Below are 15,831 nucleotides of genomic sequence, written 5' to 3'. Positions count from 1 at the left end.
TCAGCTCCAATAAGCTGTAAACTTGGCAAACAGTAGATGATAAATTTAAGGATGATGCGCCTCTCAGGTCTCTTCTTGATTATGTTTTTTTTTCTTTCTGTTATAGAAGTATCTTTGAGATATCAAACATTTTCATATTTAAAAAATGATGGAACCTGTAATCGGCCCTTAAAAAATCCATTAAAAAGACCAATTGTAAAGAAAATTTTTGTGTAAAAGAACTGTTAAAAGTGTAAAAGAAATTATGAAGACATCTGGGAAAGATATGACATCTGGCTGCTTTGAAACTAAATTAAATAAATGTAGTTTTCCTTGAAGATTTCTGGAATGTGTCATACACTTTTAAAGGGATAGTTCGGGATTTTTGACATGAATCTGTATGGCATCCCCATCACCAGTGTCATGCAATCACACTGACTTACCCCTGGCAGCATCCTGTGAGCAGAGTTCTGGTCCAGCTTTGGTCAAGTCGAAAGTAGTCCGGCAGGTTTGCTAGACCCAGCGAAATAAAACGTTTCTCTTTCCAAAACATTATGTGTTCAAAAGAGTGATATTTTTGCATCCCAAAAACATTGTAGTGGAAAAAGTCACACGTCGTTATCACTTGGTCCTATTTTCTCTCTGTTCGTATCAGTGCGCGCCGTCATTCTGACAGCGAGCTCAACTTTTCCAGCTCATTTCAGTGCTAACTTAGCAGCTGCGTTTACAAGCAACGCCACCGAGCTAGCTTTAGAGCTAACCAAGTTCATTAGACATTTGAGGAGGGCAGGGAAGTCGCTGTTGTTTGTGATGCAGACAGCAGCTGCTGCAACTCCGACATCCTCATCAATGGAAAGGTTCTCTATCCTGCGGCTCCGGCTTCAGCTTCCATCACTTCTCTGTCCACCCTCTCTCTTTCTGCCCGATCTAACTCCATTTGTCGAAGTTCATCGTTAGCGTACTCGGGTTCATAAAGATAACCCTTTGGCTCTAAGTGGAAGTCGATGTTTTCCTCGTCGCTCTCGTAGTCAGACATCTTCCCCAGTAGTAAACAATCGCGAATCAAACAGGTAGGCCCTAGCTGTCAGGTCATGGTGTCGCGCGCACTGATACGAACAGAGAGAAAATAGGACCAAGTGATAACGACGTGTGACTTTTTCCACTACAATGTTTTGGGAAGAGAAACGTTTTATTTCACTGGGTCTAGCAAACCTGCCGGACTACTTTCGGCTTGACCAAAGCTGGACCAGAACTCTGCTCACAGGATGCTGCCAGGGGTAAGTCAGTGTGATTGCATGACACTGGTGATGGGGATGCCATACAGATTCATGTCAAAAATCCCGAACTATCCCTTTAATACATTTGAAAAATAGATATATGACGTACGTGCAAAGTAAAGTAAGAAAATACAGCAACTGCATGAGAATTTAACAGTCATTTAGATAGGATAGAAACAGACAATCACCAAAATGGAGGAATGATCAGAGATGAAGTTATGAAGATGGGTCATAATCTCTGAGCCAGGGATTATCCTTACACCAAATTTAAGGCGGTTAGAAAGTCATGTGTAAACCATTACATTGAGAGCAAGTCTTGTCAGATTAGACTTAGAGCCTTTTTCTAGAATCCGTTTACAACAAAAAGTGTTTAATTGGCTCTTCAGCGTAAACTTCCAGACCAAATGCTCAGATAAATCTCTATGTTGGAGAAAAACTGATCTCCCATGATTTAAAAGAACTTTCACTAGTGGCTGAACTCATCACCACTTTGGACACCGTTTCTCTGTAACCGTCCTTTTTGGACTACTTGGCTGACAAAGTAGTGAGCCTTTTATCCCTGAAACATGGCCTATATCCAGGTGAAATGGAGGGTGTGGATGAAGCAGGAGATTGTGTAAGATCCCTTGGGCTTTAACTGGATAACCAAAGGGCGAGTGTATCAAATGACTAATCTTTATCGTACTGCAGAGCTGCACAGAGCAGTTTTTATCCAACAATCCAAATATACTCCTCATACTGTACTCAGAAGAGAGACTCTAGGAGGATTTAGAAATTAGGTTATTAATCCTTGCACACACCGCTTTGGCAAGCTGTTACAAAGTTTTTGCCAGCTGCTATCTAAACACACACCTCCCACATTTTATTGTTCTAAAAGCTACATCTACCCACAAGCTGAGGTCAAGTACAGTTTTATAGAATGAGCAGGGCTGCAGAGCCACCTTATACCACTTTTGATTGGATGCATTTATAAAATACAAGCCCTGGGGGCAAAATGAGTTATCATGAGTCAAATGGATGTAGGATTGGACTGTGGGAAACAAGTTTCTTATTAATTTAGAGAAATCAGTGGAAAACCAAATAACAAATAGACATATGGATCGGTGAACAGATCATTAAAAAAAAACGCAACTTAAAAATAGTCAAATTTGTTTTTTTAGGGTAGTTCTATAGAAAAGGGATTTAAAATCACTTTGGACATGTTTCGACATTTATAGAATCCAGTGTTGAAGATGTACTTTGATGCACCATAAAAACCACAGCTGTTAGGAAATCTCCCACTGTGCTGTTGGATCTATAATGCACTGCAGTGTCTGGCTATGGTTCAGTGCTGCAGGCAGCTGCATTTTAACCTCAGCTGATTTCTCTCCACTGTCAGTGATGTTTAAATTCAGCATTATGTTGTTTTAGATGAAGAGTTGAGTTGAGAGCAGTGTAAGCTAACCCCCTAATTGCTGTAGTAAAAAGGTGTACATTGACAGAGTTCAGGTGTTGTTCACCTTTCTTTATCCACTGGAGCTACAAACGTTGGTTTTTTCCTAAATGCAGAGTTTAGTGATGGCAGGAACCCTGCCTTGCCTTGTCTCTTCAGAGGGATGCATTTCCCATTTTGTCAAGCACAGGAACATTTTGCATGTGTCTGGGTAGAAAACAATGCTCCATTTGTGTGGTAAATGTGTGTACTGAAACACCAGGGCATTAATGCATTTTTTGGTTCAAATACTTTAGGAATCGCAGAAATATTAATAGTGACAGCTGCTCCTAAGGCACCAGATATATTAAGCCTATTAAGCACCAAATCATGTGGGGTCTAGATACATCCCTGAGTTGCTTGTCAGATATCAAATGTCAGGTTTTTAGAAATCTTCTTTTTCACTGTTCTTAGCACTAGAAATAAACGGGATGAGGCATCTCTTAGTTCCTATGATTCTCAGTTTTGGAACAAACTCCTTGAAAACTTTGAAGAAACATTTGGCTTCTTTAAATCTGGACTGAAAACAGGTTTTGTTTAAGCAGTCTGACTATTGAAGTATCTGCTAGTTTGAAGTGTGACACAGATTTAAAGTTATACTTCAGCCTTAAGTTGTATTTAAATCCGCTTTTATTATCTGTATATTAAAATGTTTCTTTTACACTCTAACGCTTCTCTTTTCTGTAAAGCACTTTGGACGTCCCAGTGTATAAAAGCTCCTAATAAAACACCTTCCCTTATATCATTTCTAATTTCTGCTATCTTGTCATTTTGCAGCAATGTGTGAATCAGTCGTCTCAAGGCAGTGATTCTCAGCTGGGAAAAGGTGGACTATTTCCTCTGGGTGGGGGGTCAGTATATCAATGTCCAGTTCACAAGTAATACTAAGGTTTAGATGGACAGGCTGATTGGGACTTCATCTCAAGTGAAGTGTGTGCCACTCCAGTCTGCTCTGGTGAGGAAAGAGCTGAGCCAGATAGTAATTCCCTCCAATTACCAGTCAGACCATGTTCTGACCTCCCACCTGTGCTCATAAGATATGAATGGAGAACTAAAAAACGAGATGGCAGATTGAAACAGCCAAAATAAACTTCCCCTGCAGGGCGGCCGAGCTGAGCCTGTCATCTGGAGGCTGCTCTGTTCAAATTGCCTACTAGCCACTTTCCTTTGGCTGCTTTCTGAGGATGACCCATTTGGAGAAGACCCAGCGTAAGTATAGACTCCAAATAAATTAGCATGTTGAGTCAAGTAAAACAGACAGTAATTTTTTGAAAGTTTTATGACACAACCATAACAGAATAAAAGCAACTTATCCAAGTGTTAATAAAACTACTTTTTTAACTCAACTAATATCCTGTCTAGAAGTGTGTCAATGGCTTGCTGAGTAACATTATTTCTCTTTCATCAACTGCCACATTTTATTAACAGGAAGAGCCTAACATCATTGCTGTGAACTGAAGATTCCAATAGTGTTACAAGTCCCAATATGGCCACCAGTTAATATAAGAAATCTGAGGCTGATCTTACAGTGACAGCAATGAATAGTAAGCATTTCAAGCCATCTTCGGAGTTCTTATCCACTGTTAACTTTTTGTGAAGAAGCTTTCTTTGCACCACTTTCCTTAGAAAGACAAGTAGCAGTGGTCGGTCTGATTCAGTATGAATGTTCCAACATTTCAATGAATGCAGTGGCTGCTATTCAGTTTTACTTTTTCATTTAAAATCTATTTCATTTAGTTTCATTTATATTTAATGCTGAATGTTGGAAAATTATTAAGTATCCTATCTATTCTATACATTATTTACCTTGCTCCAAGTCACTTTAGCTGTCGCATCTGTGTTTCCTTGGCAGGGGATCAGCAGCCTTCTCCCAGCATCCAGCCTGTATACCTTCTCTGGAGTGATGCTGAATGATGGGGGGTCCTGTGAAATGCCAAAGCAGTAAGCTGTATCAAGGACACTGCAGCAACGCAAAACAATGGATTTTAAGACCGGATTACTGCAGCCTTGGACAAGATTATCTTAATAACAACAGGATTAGCCACACAATTAACCCCCCACTAACTGCCATCATTGTAGTGGGGCTATGTTGACTCAGAGGGCCTCCATGTGTTAGTGGGAAAAATGTCAATAGATGTTTCTGGTGTGGACTTTTTAAAATCTAATCAGTGAAGAAACATGTTTAATTCAAATATAGTAGGACAGCTCTAATGAGAGTTTATACTAGTTATACCAACTGGAGGGTTTTTGTTCCTTCTTCCCTCTATTTTTAGAGGCAGGTCTCTGCATGAATATCTTTGAATAAGTAACATATATAGTAACAAATACTTGACAGTGCTTTGTTTTTTGTTTTCCTACACGATGAACCTGAACTGACTGAGACTATAACTATATCAAACAGGGTTCTCTTTGGAGCAGAGCACTTGGTTTAAGATGGAAAACTTTCAAGATCAAAGCCGTCTGCACATCTAGAATCATCAGTTGAAAACTGGATTGGTTTTACAATTTCTGCAAACATTTTTTACATGAAAACTTCAATTTAGATGTCCATGCAAAGAACTTAATTGTAACGTTAAAAATCATGCAACTAGTAAGCTGTATTTTCTCAGAAACTCAAAGACAATCCAATGCATATAAACTCCCTACTTGAAAGTACCAAGACTGAATAAAATTGCAGAATAGATGAGACATCAAATGTTTAAATGGACAAACAATGAGGTTAAAATGTTGCTTCAGATTATTTTTGATTATAAAACCACCCTAGTCGATTTTAAACGGGTCAGCATCCATTTTGCTAGGGGCGTACACATTCATTTCTTCTAACTGCAGTCATATTGCGCCTGTGCCAGGGCTTCTCCACAGAGCCAGGTTCTATTCTTCCAGTTGACATGACAATAGAGGCAGGGATGTTTCTGAATGGTACAATCCCAAACCTGTTTTCATACTGCGCATTTTTTAGAGAAAACGCACAGAATTGACCTAAACAACAGAAATCCCTCAAAACTTTTCAGTTTTTAACCAAATGTCTGCACATGGCACAATTTCAATTACCTCAAACAAAATCAATTAGGTCTATTTTTCAGAACAAAGGTCCCACTGCAATTATTTCCAGTAAGCAAGAACCCTTATACAAATGACAAAAAAAGCATAAATTCGGTTTGCTTACTGTAATATAACTTCATGTTCAGGGTCTAAAAAATTCTACTGGCTAAAAAAAAAAAAAAAAGCGAACTTAATTGGTTCTTAATTAATTTATTTTTTTTGTAATTTATTTTTTCATTTATTTCAGTCTTTTCATTAAATTTTTCGGAAGTGTACTCCAACCGCAGAGACAATAGAAAAGTGAAAGGACAATTATTGGCTCGGTGTCTTTCTGCATGGAGTTTGCATGTTCTCCCTGAGCATGCGTGGGTTCTCTCTGGGTACTCCGGCTTCATCCCACAGTCCCAAAACATGACTTTTAGGTCAATTGGCTTCTCTAAATTCTCGTTAGGTGTGAGTGTGTGCGTGAATGGTGTTGCCCTGCGATGGTCTGGCGACCTGTCCAGGGTGTACCCTGCCACTCGCCCATAGATAACTGGAGATTGGCACCAGCACCCCTCGCGACTCCGCTTGGTGACTCGTGACGGAAAATGGATGGATGGAAAATTAGCTTTGATATTGCTCTGATTAAGTGTGAGCTTGCAGAATGTTGCTAGCAGGTGACCCAGAGGACTGTGTGAATACTAACCTGTAGAATCACACGGGTGGGCCCAGACGGCCCCATGCTACCATAACTGTTGTATGGAGTACACGTGTAGGTCCCTTCAGCATCCTCATTGACAGTTGCCATTACCAAGGAGCCATCAGTTTTTAAAGTCCACCCCGGATACTGAAAGAAAAGCACAGTTATCAGGCTGTCCCATAGCTACTTCAGAAAAAACATACAGGACCAACTAATGATGGCACATGGATCTCATTACATTGGAACATTTAATTCAAGTTCTAAGTAAATTGGGTCAAAATGTGAAACTCATGTTCAGAGTAATATTTGGAAGGATATATGGAAGGATCAGCATATAGGTCAAAAGTTTGCAATGCTGCCACGTATTTTCAGAGCAGGTTAAAAGTACATTTTCTACATGCAGATTTGTGCTTAAAACATTGTGCCATAAGTCTTTATTGTGTGAGTGGGCATACCTCTAATATGAGGTCCCTTTAGTCAGAGATTTAGTCTAAGCCATTTCTATCAAAACGAATTAGTTTAAAAGCATAAACATGCAGGCAAATGGCCCTGATGAGATACAAGTTTCAAATTTTAAACCAAATTACATAACTAAATACAACTTTTACTAAAATTTTACTAAAACAAATCACTGAGATTAATTTGTATGTGTGGGAATTAAATGAATGAAACTAAAAGGAAATGTTTGAGCTTCTATGATGTGTTTTAAGGTTTTCTACAAAAGCTCTTTGTAGAAAACTCTCATACCTAGAGTAAGATAGGAAGATTTAATTCACGTTTAATACCAATGTCTAAATTGTCCGTCTGTATACAATAAGGATGATAAATAGCTGCTGTCTGAAATATGGGTCAAAGAATAAGTGACATGTCTTTTCTTTTAAGAAAAAAGAAATCTTTCTGGTTACATTAGCGAAATGTACCTGAAATAGCTTTTATGATCCATGTTTGAAAAACAGAATTAAAAGCACTCAAAAGTAATTTTTTCCATTACGCTTTCATGAAAAGCTTTCACCGTGCTTAAATATCCCCTACTAAGTTTAATGAAGGCAAAAGTGCCATTATTCTCTGTGGATTGATGCTGTAAGCATCACAGTGGACGTGCAAACCCGTGAAAACTACAAAAGGACGGGAATAATTGGCAGAATAAGAGCACATTTCTGGGCCTCCTTGTACCGCCCAGCAGGAATCTCCTGTGAAGCATCTCATTTACCGATGCATCCGCTGCTCCGACTAAAGTTTAAAGATGGTGGAATTGGGTTACATTTCAACACGTGAAAAGAAGCAGCAAACACAGACCTTTTACAAGAAAACCACAGATGGTGAGTTTATTTTCAACCAAAAAGAAACCGATAAGAGAAAATGAGGATTTCCAATCAGGAAAAGTGGAAGAGGAAAAAGATTTCTAAATGCAGGGAAGTCCTTTTCCAGCTCCCTAATCCGTAATGGTTTCTCCACTCATTTCTCCAATGAGGGGGGAGGTAAAAGATCGAAGTGAAAGTGAGGGACAACAGGGAGGTGAGGAATTCCTGAGGGATTGCTTCCAGAGCTTTTAAGACGGAGCAAATTAACCATATCCATTAAAATGTATGTGATTGAATGGCCTCGCACTGAAAAGCTAGGAGGACACTTCAATCACGGGCAGAGAGAACATCAGTGAGGATGTCCCAGTTAACCCCAGAATTATTCATACCCCAGGAAGATTTATGTTTAAAGTAATCATTTTAAACAAAAGAAAACATTCAGAAAAGGCCAAGCAGATGAAAATTAGGGTGATGGCAAATTGGCCTTTCAAACTGCAAAACCCGGAGGTTTTTCCCATGAATAAAAAGTCAACATATATCAGTTAAAATATGCAAGAAGCTGGTTGGCAACTCTAAGGGTTTGGCAGCTGTAGTACAATAAGAAATTATATAACTAGTGCTAAAAAAGGTGTACATATCTATGAGGAGTATTTTTTTTTAAATCAAATAAGATTCATGACACAAAAGATGATATATTCATTATATATGTGTGTGTGTGCATACTTTCTTTTTTCGCACTCAGTTTCCCAGCATGAGGCATGCAGATGTCAATAACTTTATTTTTACATATCCTTCAAACACACAGCTGCAATAGTTTAAAATACACCTCTGCTGAGAGAAAATGAATAGGTTCAGCCAATCTACCTGGAAGCCTCATTTAAAGTGTTGCTGACGACATCGTATAAACAACAGAATTTTCTTAGAACCAGAGTTGAGCACTGCTTTTAGGAATTGTACCTAATTCTGGGAATTATTGCCTTTTATTTACCATGGAAAGATCCAGAGGCTCTCCGTCTTTTATCCAGTTCACATGGAGCAGCGGAGGCTGAGCTGCCACCGGGCAGGGGATCACACCACCCATACCTGTGGGAAGGTATGTTTCCTGGGGCACTGGAAGAGCCTTGGCTGGATCTGAGTGTAGTCAGAAAAATCAAAGTTAATAAAATCCATCATGATTATATGAAGTGTCCTTTATACATGCAGAGAGACCCGCATTCTTTAACTTGTTTATTTCACAACAAACAAACTTGAGGAAAATACATTATGCGTGTAATAGAAAAAAAGCTGAAACTGCAGAAAAGACGTAGAACTAGTTGTTGCGCAATTACAGAAGAGGATTAGGGCCACTGAAAAAAAGAAAAGTTAACTGATTTTTAAATTTTATTTCAGTTTAACATGGGAAAAAAGTTAGAATTCTGACTTTGTTCTCAGAATTCTGACTTTTTTATTGTCAGAATTCAGTCAGAATTCTGAGATAAAAGGTCAGAATTCTGAGAAAAAAGTCAGAATTCTGAGAAAAAAAGTCAGAATTCTGAGAAAAAAAGTCAGAATTCTGAGAAAAAAGTCAGAATTCGGACTTTTTTCCCATATTAAACTGAAATAAAATTTAAAAATCAGTTAACTTTTTTTTTTTTTTCCACTGGCCCTAATCCTCTTCCATACACAATACCTGATAGAAAATTAAAATGAAAAAAAAAAACAATTGGGCTGCAAAGAATTTATAAAATCTAAATAAAAACTGAATTTTCTATTGCATGGTTGTTGTTTTTTTCCTCAATAGAGTTTCTGAATGGTTCTAAATATTCAACAAGCATTTTTTTTTTAGAGTTTGATCCTTTTTTCAGCCCATTTATATAAACCTTCCCTTTTGAAAACTGATGGTTTTCTTCTAGTCCAGGGGTGTACAAGTCAGTATCAGACTCAGGAACTCATTTGTTATGGAATTAAGTCTACAAATATTTATATCCAAGAACGTCTTTACTCTTTTTTATTAATGCAGACCTAAAAATTAACTATATAAAATTTTATACGACTTGGGACACGTAGGAGGAACTAGGAGGAGCAGCAGAGCTGGAGGAGGCTCCCACCGCGGCCTGATCCCGGATAAATGGGAAACGAAGAGTAGGAGTACAAAGGTTGGTCTTCTCCATATGTATGCAGGTTAATTTATAACCCTCAGTCAAAGGAGAAACAAATTTATGTCCTAAAGACATTTCTGTGACTTGCATGAAAATCAAGCAAAGTTTAACGCTTCAGACTTTCTTCAGAACAGCACAGGTTTATTTATATTTACAAATTTCCATATTGTGACTTTGAAAGTGGTGTGGACTGAATCGGTAGAACCAATATTTAAAAAAAAAAATCCAAGGACTGTTGTAAGTGCAGTACAGATATCTGAAATAGATTTTTTTCCTACCATTTATTGTTTCTCTTATTTTTTTGGTGACGATCCGTTTTTTAGCAAATATCTCAAAGTGATCAAAAATGTTGTTTACATAAGTAAATGGAGGAACATCTCAACGAGTGAATAATACCTAAAACTTAACTGATGCAAACATAAGCTGGTCTTTGCTCTACATTTACTCCACACTGTTTACCTTCTCCAGTTATGCCCCTGAGGAAGGCAAAGAGGATATAGATTCACAAAACTCCCACTTGGACTCAGGTCTTTATCAATAATCAATATGGAGAGTGCAAGCAAGTGTAGTAAGGTGTAATTTGTGTTGTCAGATAGCCATTATTTAAGGACTTGCATCCTTTGTGCTATTGATGAGCTGGTCTTTTTAATTTGCTATGCTGTCATTGTTAAATGTGCTCTGAACTAGTTCAGGACTTCCTGCTGCCCAAATCAAAATATACTACTTTGTACTCTTGGGTCACTCCTCATGTTGCCTTTGATACCCTCTGCTACCGCACTGGAGAACTGTCACTAGATTTCCAGCATGGTAGGTAGATAATAAAAATGAATTAAAGGGTAGGTGTTTCAAACAGACAACATCCTCTGTGAATGTGTCAGACAATGGGTAACAGAAGATGAGGTGCTAGAGACTCCCACATGGGAGGATAAGCCCCTACATGGGATGAACCACCGAAACATGATCGAAGTGGCAGTTATTAGGAAATCCTACGAATGGCTAGACAAAGCCGTAATGAAGGACAGCACAAAGGCACTCATCATGGTTGCACAGGAGCAGGCCCTAAGCACAACAACAATAGAGGCCCTAGATCTACCAGACTACACAAGACCACATGGTGCAGACTGTGCAAAGAGGCCCCTGAGACAATCCAGCACATAATTGCAGGGAGTAAGATGCTGGCAGGAGAAGCTTACATGGAGCACCATAACCAAGTAGCTGGAATAATGTACAGGAACATCTGTGCAGAGTATGAGCTGGAAACTCCAAGGTCAAAGTGGGAAACACCTCCAAAGACGGTAGAGAATGATCAAGCCAAGATCCTGTGGGACTTCCAGATACAGACGGACTGAATGGTAATGGCAAACCAACCGGACGTTGTGGTGGTGAGCAAAAAGCAGAGGAAAGCCTTTCTGGTTGACATAGCAATACCAAGTGACTGCAACATCAGGTAAAAAGGACATGAAAAACTAGAGAAAGGACCCAAGCTTGGAGGAAAAAAGGGGGGAAGACCGCCAGTGATGGGTGAGGAAGGGTTTATATATATATATATTTGGAATAAGCACAGAAATAAATGTTACATACGCATAACTGTTAGGATGGCCGAGGCAGTAGGTGGAGTTAGCAGCCCATTGGTCGGGATGCAGGTATAGTTTCCAGAGTCTTCTGGCACTAAGCGGGAGATGTGCAGAGTTCCATCCACCTGGATCCTTACACGTGACTTCAGAGACCTGCAGACCACACACAGGAGACATGAGTAACATTCAACCTAAGCCTGATTTATCTGAACAGGGAAGGGAACAGACAGATAAAAGTCAAAACCACAACAATGGAGGTTTGTTTTTCTTTGAAAGGAAGAAGATTTTACTTAATGAAAAATGTGAGAGGAATCAGTTGGGATGACATTTATCAGCATAATTTTATCTCTTTAAAGTAATGTAATCTCATTTAATGATAAAGTCTCCTTTATTACTCTTTTTTTCAGTCTAAGGCAATCTAACAAAGTCACTGCAGGCGTTCGACAGAGGATCAAGAAGCAGAAGAAAGCAAGCTGATAGGGAGAAGAAAGGGTATGAACAGAACAGTTTCCTTCAGCTCCTCTAGTCATAGCTCAGTTGTGTTTTTATTTTCCCACAAGCAGCAGCAAAAGGACAGGGTAGAATCACATGCTGCTGTCTTGCTTGGCAGTAAATCTCCTGAGTTCAGTGCGCTGTTAAACCACAGAGGCAGGGCTGCCATTAACGGGCATGCTCTCTGTTTGACCCCTGCTCCGATTCCCCGCGAAGACACTGACTGGAGTGTTGGGCAAACAACATTCAGGCATAATCTTTTAGACAAGACTGTCCAATGGGAAGAGGAAACGAGTTTAAAACAAAAGCATTTTCAATTTACGGACAGATTAGAACAGAGCTTTGCAATCAAGGATGACAGGTGAATGTCTTTTTCATCTCTTTTTGCTGTTTCCTTCCCCCTTTCCTTAAAACATTTCTTAGATTTTATTTTCTTGCTTCCTTCTAACCCCCATCCTGTTCTTACTGCTGCCCTGTAGTCCATCCTTTTCATCTTCCTTTCAGCCTTTTTTCGCGGTTTTCTCTCTTCCTTACCTCAGATTTTTCCTCTATTTTTGCTTTCTTTTCTTATTAACTTACATCATTTTTCCCCCTATATCATTCAGTTTTCAGTCATATGATCAATTTCTCAGTTTTCTCTCCTCTTCCCCTTTTCCCCCATTTAGACTCCTCGGTTCTACAGCTTAGCTTCAAAATAGAAGTTGATTCAAATTAACTCACCAAACATAGATATAAAAAGCAGATAAACCACCTTCAGAGGATAGTTAAAGAAAAACCTTGTTTACCAGTCTGGCACCAATACTGAGTACATTGGCTGTTTTTTGAATGAATTCCCGAAATAGTCAATTTTCAATGGTTGGTGAGAGATAATTGAATCATCTAAAAGTTTTGAACTCGGCTATTAGCAGCTATTTTCTCCACATCAACTCCAAATGCCCGTCTGAATAGCTCCCCTCATTAAAATCATGTAGGGTATTAACCTGAGCACAGCTGTTATGAGTTGTGGTGCGTTCGATGTAGAAATGTTAACGAGGGGACCTAATGGAAATTAGCCTCCACCACCCATCTGCTCATCTGACCTCCTCCTCACTACTGGATTCACTTAAGCCTGCTGGATGACAGACGGTGGATATTATTATCTATTTACACCAAAATCAGACCCTCTGTCTGTTAGTCTAACATTTGTAACAGACAAACTTGTCAGTTATGTAGAACACTCTTTTTTACTTGGAAATGTCAGTGACATTACTGTTTAACTTTGGCAAAAGAGCGGAAAAAACAAGAATCTCTTGAAGCATTTATGTCAGTAACCTAATGCAATCCATGTAATTAACTCCAATTATCACATTCATTATAAACAGTTTAAGTGATGTACTGGGCTGTCAAAACGTATTGACCTTACAGATTTCTTCTGTTTCTGCTTTTCACACATAATTGTTTCAGATCATCTAAAATGTTAATATCACAGAGAGAAAACACAAATTAAAAATAACAATAAAACAAAAGCTAATTAGTGGCTATTTGCATTTTTCATCAGAATTTTCCTTATAGTAAAAACTGAGTTTGATGTAACCAGAGGTTGAGGTATGATAACTGCCAAACCTTTGGAATCATTCCTTCAACGGTTTTCTACCGTCTTCTTGCTTGTCCATGCAAGTTCGTTGGAGCTGTGGGTTCCATCTAAAGTTTTAATTGGTCAAAGGCCATCCGACACAGACACCCATGCACCTCATTTCTACACTCATTTCTATGGGTAACAAGGTAGAAAGAGCCAAGGTCAGAACTCAAACCTAAGACCTTCTTGTAACTATACCACTCTGCAAACTACTGTGAAATCAATAAATTGAAACAAAATTCAACAATATATCAAAACGAATTGCAGAAGCATGTCCTTAATTAAACAAATTTAGGGTTAAAAAGCGAGAATGACTACTGCCTATTACTATACAGCTCATCAACCACTCATTCAGGAGGCCAAAAAAAAAAACCCAGAGCAGCATGTAAAGCTCAAAGCATCAAGGTTCAGCAACAAGAGAGAGACAGATCAAAAGAGGCATCCATGATTCCAATGTCAGAACCAATGATGTCTGAAAAGCAGATCAAGGCATGTCTTGGTGATCTGGAGGATTTCTTTGCAAAACAATATTCAGTAGATTTTTGTACAGTTGATTTTTGAAACTCACGTTGTGCACTCTGCACCATCTGATACAAAATTAACAGCATTTCGGGCAGATATTCTCCTGGAAGAGTAATGTGTGTGTACATATATATATATCCCTCACTTCTATCATTTTGTTTCTTCCATAGTAAACCATTTTACCTGGTTTAACTTTTAAAAAGTGGGCCAAGAGCAAGAGTCAGCCACAAAGACCAAAGATTTAAGATATCCAAGAGTGTCCACAAAATCAAGGACTGTACACCTATAAATTATCAGAGAAGATCTAGCAGTAGGTGTGTGTGACTGCATCTGCACACACACTGAGGCACGAAGTTTTGAACACCAGAAGAAGCCACTGCTGCGGCAGCAACATCAACAACATAAATTCTCCAGGAACTACAAAGGAGGACGGCAGAAAGCTGAGCTTCTGTGATGGATCCTTCTTGGGTTATAACCACCAAAACATTTGTCATCCAACTCTGTGGATCAGCACATGAGCATACTTAACAGGCTTTTAGGCAAATGTTTTCATGGATTTGCTGTGAGAAGCTTTTTATGTGGATCTATTAAACAAAATTACAGACATTGAACTCAGGACACAAATTATATCTAAAAGGAGAGAGGAGAAGCTTTTCACTTACTCTATGTGATGGACGTTCTCACCACCTTTCTGCCACACGTAGGTCATGTTAGGCGGGTCAGACTTTGCCTGGCACTGCAGCAATGCATTCTGGGACATGTTGAGGGTTGTGTTTTCAGGAGAAACAATGATAACAGGTGGACCTAAACAGAAGAAAGTAGAAGGTCTATAGAAGTTTGTTTTATTTTGATCTCACCTTTTCCGTATTTTTTGAAACAGGAAAGGAAGGAAGGAAGGAAGGAAGGAAGGAAGGAAGGAAGTAAGGAAGGAAGTAAGGAAGGAAGGAAGGAAGGAAGGAAGGAAGGAAGGAAGGAAGGAAGGAAGGAAGGAAGGAAGGAAGGAAGGAAGGAAGGAAGGAAGACACATAATTACTCTGCCTTAATCAAATTAAGTTTTCTTATTATTTTATTTTTAAGTTATTTTCATGTCTTTCCATAAAGATCAAAATAGAAATCTAGACTTTAAAACCTATGCAGCATGTAATCAAAAACTAAAGTTTCACAAACTAAAGGCACAAATTACTTTATCTAATTGATTGATTGATCTGATCTTTTCTCGCAACAAAGGTTGATTTAAATGTAATTTACTCTACTTTGGAGGCTTTAAAGTATATTGTGGAAGAAATAAAGATTTTTTTTCTCCAATGATGAGATGTGAGTTTATCTAAATCTGTTGGAGATAAACAAATCCAATGTACCATCAACGAATGCATATAAAACAAGGACCAAAATTAAATGCGCTTAGATTTTTCTTTTTTGAAAAGTACAATACTTCTTTGACATACTGTACAATTATACTGATATTTTTCCAAGTATTCTTATCTACACTTTGTTTGTAGTAAAACTGAGTGGCATCTTGGGTTCATTAGTTCAATAACAGCTATTAAAAGTTTTCTACATGCCAATTGTTTTGTTTGTGCGACCTTTACAAGAGTAAAAACAGATGTAATTCATTTTGCTGTAACTTAACTAGACCTGTGTGTTTCATACACATGGGAATAATATTAAGCAGCATCTTCGATGCCGTTTTAGAGAAGAGCTACAGGTAAGTTTGAATATGATCAAACTGTTCAGTTAA

The 15,831-nt window shown here is 38.5% G+C and overlaps 1 protein-coding gene across 2 annotated transcripts in view; it reads right to left on the bottom strand.

Moving 5' to 3' along the window:
* Positions 1 to 15,831, bottom strand: part of LOC119772066 (protein turtle homolog A-like) — an 87,974-nt gene that overhangs the window by 29,778 nt on the left and 42,365 nt on the right. For both annotated transcript variants that reach the window (XM_038268348.1, XM_038268347.1), the window contains exons 7-11: positions 14,756 to 14,897; positions 11,472 to 11,617; positions 8,741 to 8,883; positions 6,458 to 6,598; positions 4,534 to 4,650 (exon numbers count right to left, since the gene is read on the bottom strand). In XM_038268348.1, coding sequence (XP_038124276.1) covers positions 4,534 to 4,650; positions 6,458 to 6,598; positions 8,741 to 8,883; positions 11,472 to 11,617; positions 14,756 to 14,897 — 689 coding nt within the window. The remainder of the gene's footprint in view (positions 1 to 4,533; positions 4,651 to 6,457; positions 6,599 to 8,740; positions 8,884 to 11,471; positions 11,618 to 14,755; positions 14,898 to 15,831) is intronic.

The sequence above is a fragment of the Cyprinodon tularosa genome, unplaced genomic scaffold (assembly GCF_016077235.1).
Source record: "Cyprinodon tularosa strain WSP-4 unplaced genomic scaffold, ASM1607723v1 ctg7, whole genome shotgun sequence".
In the NCBI taxonomy this organism is placed as follows: Eukaryota; Metazoa; Chordata; class Actinopteri; order Cyprinodontiformes; family Cyprinodontidae; genus Cyprinodon; species Cyprinodon tularosa.
Note: the sequence above shows the minus strand (reverse complement) of the source record. Positions and strands in the feature narration are given on the sequence as shown.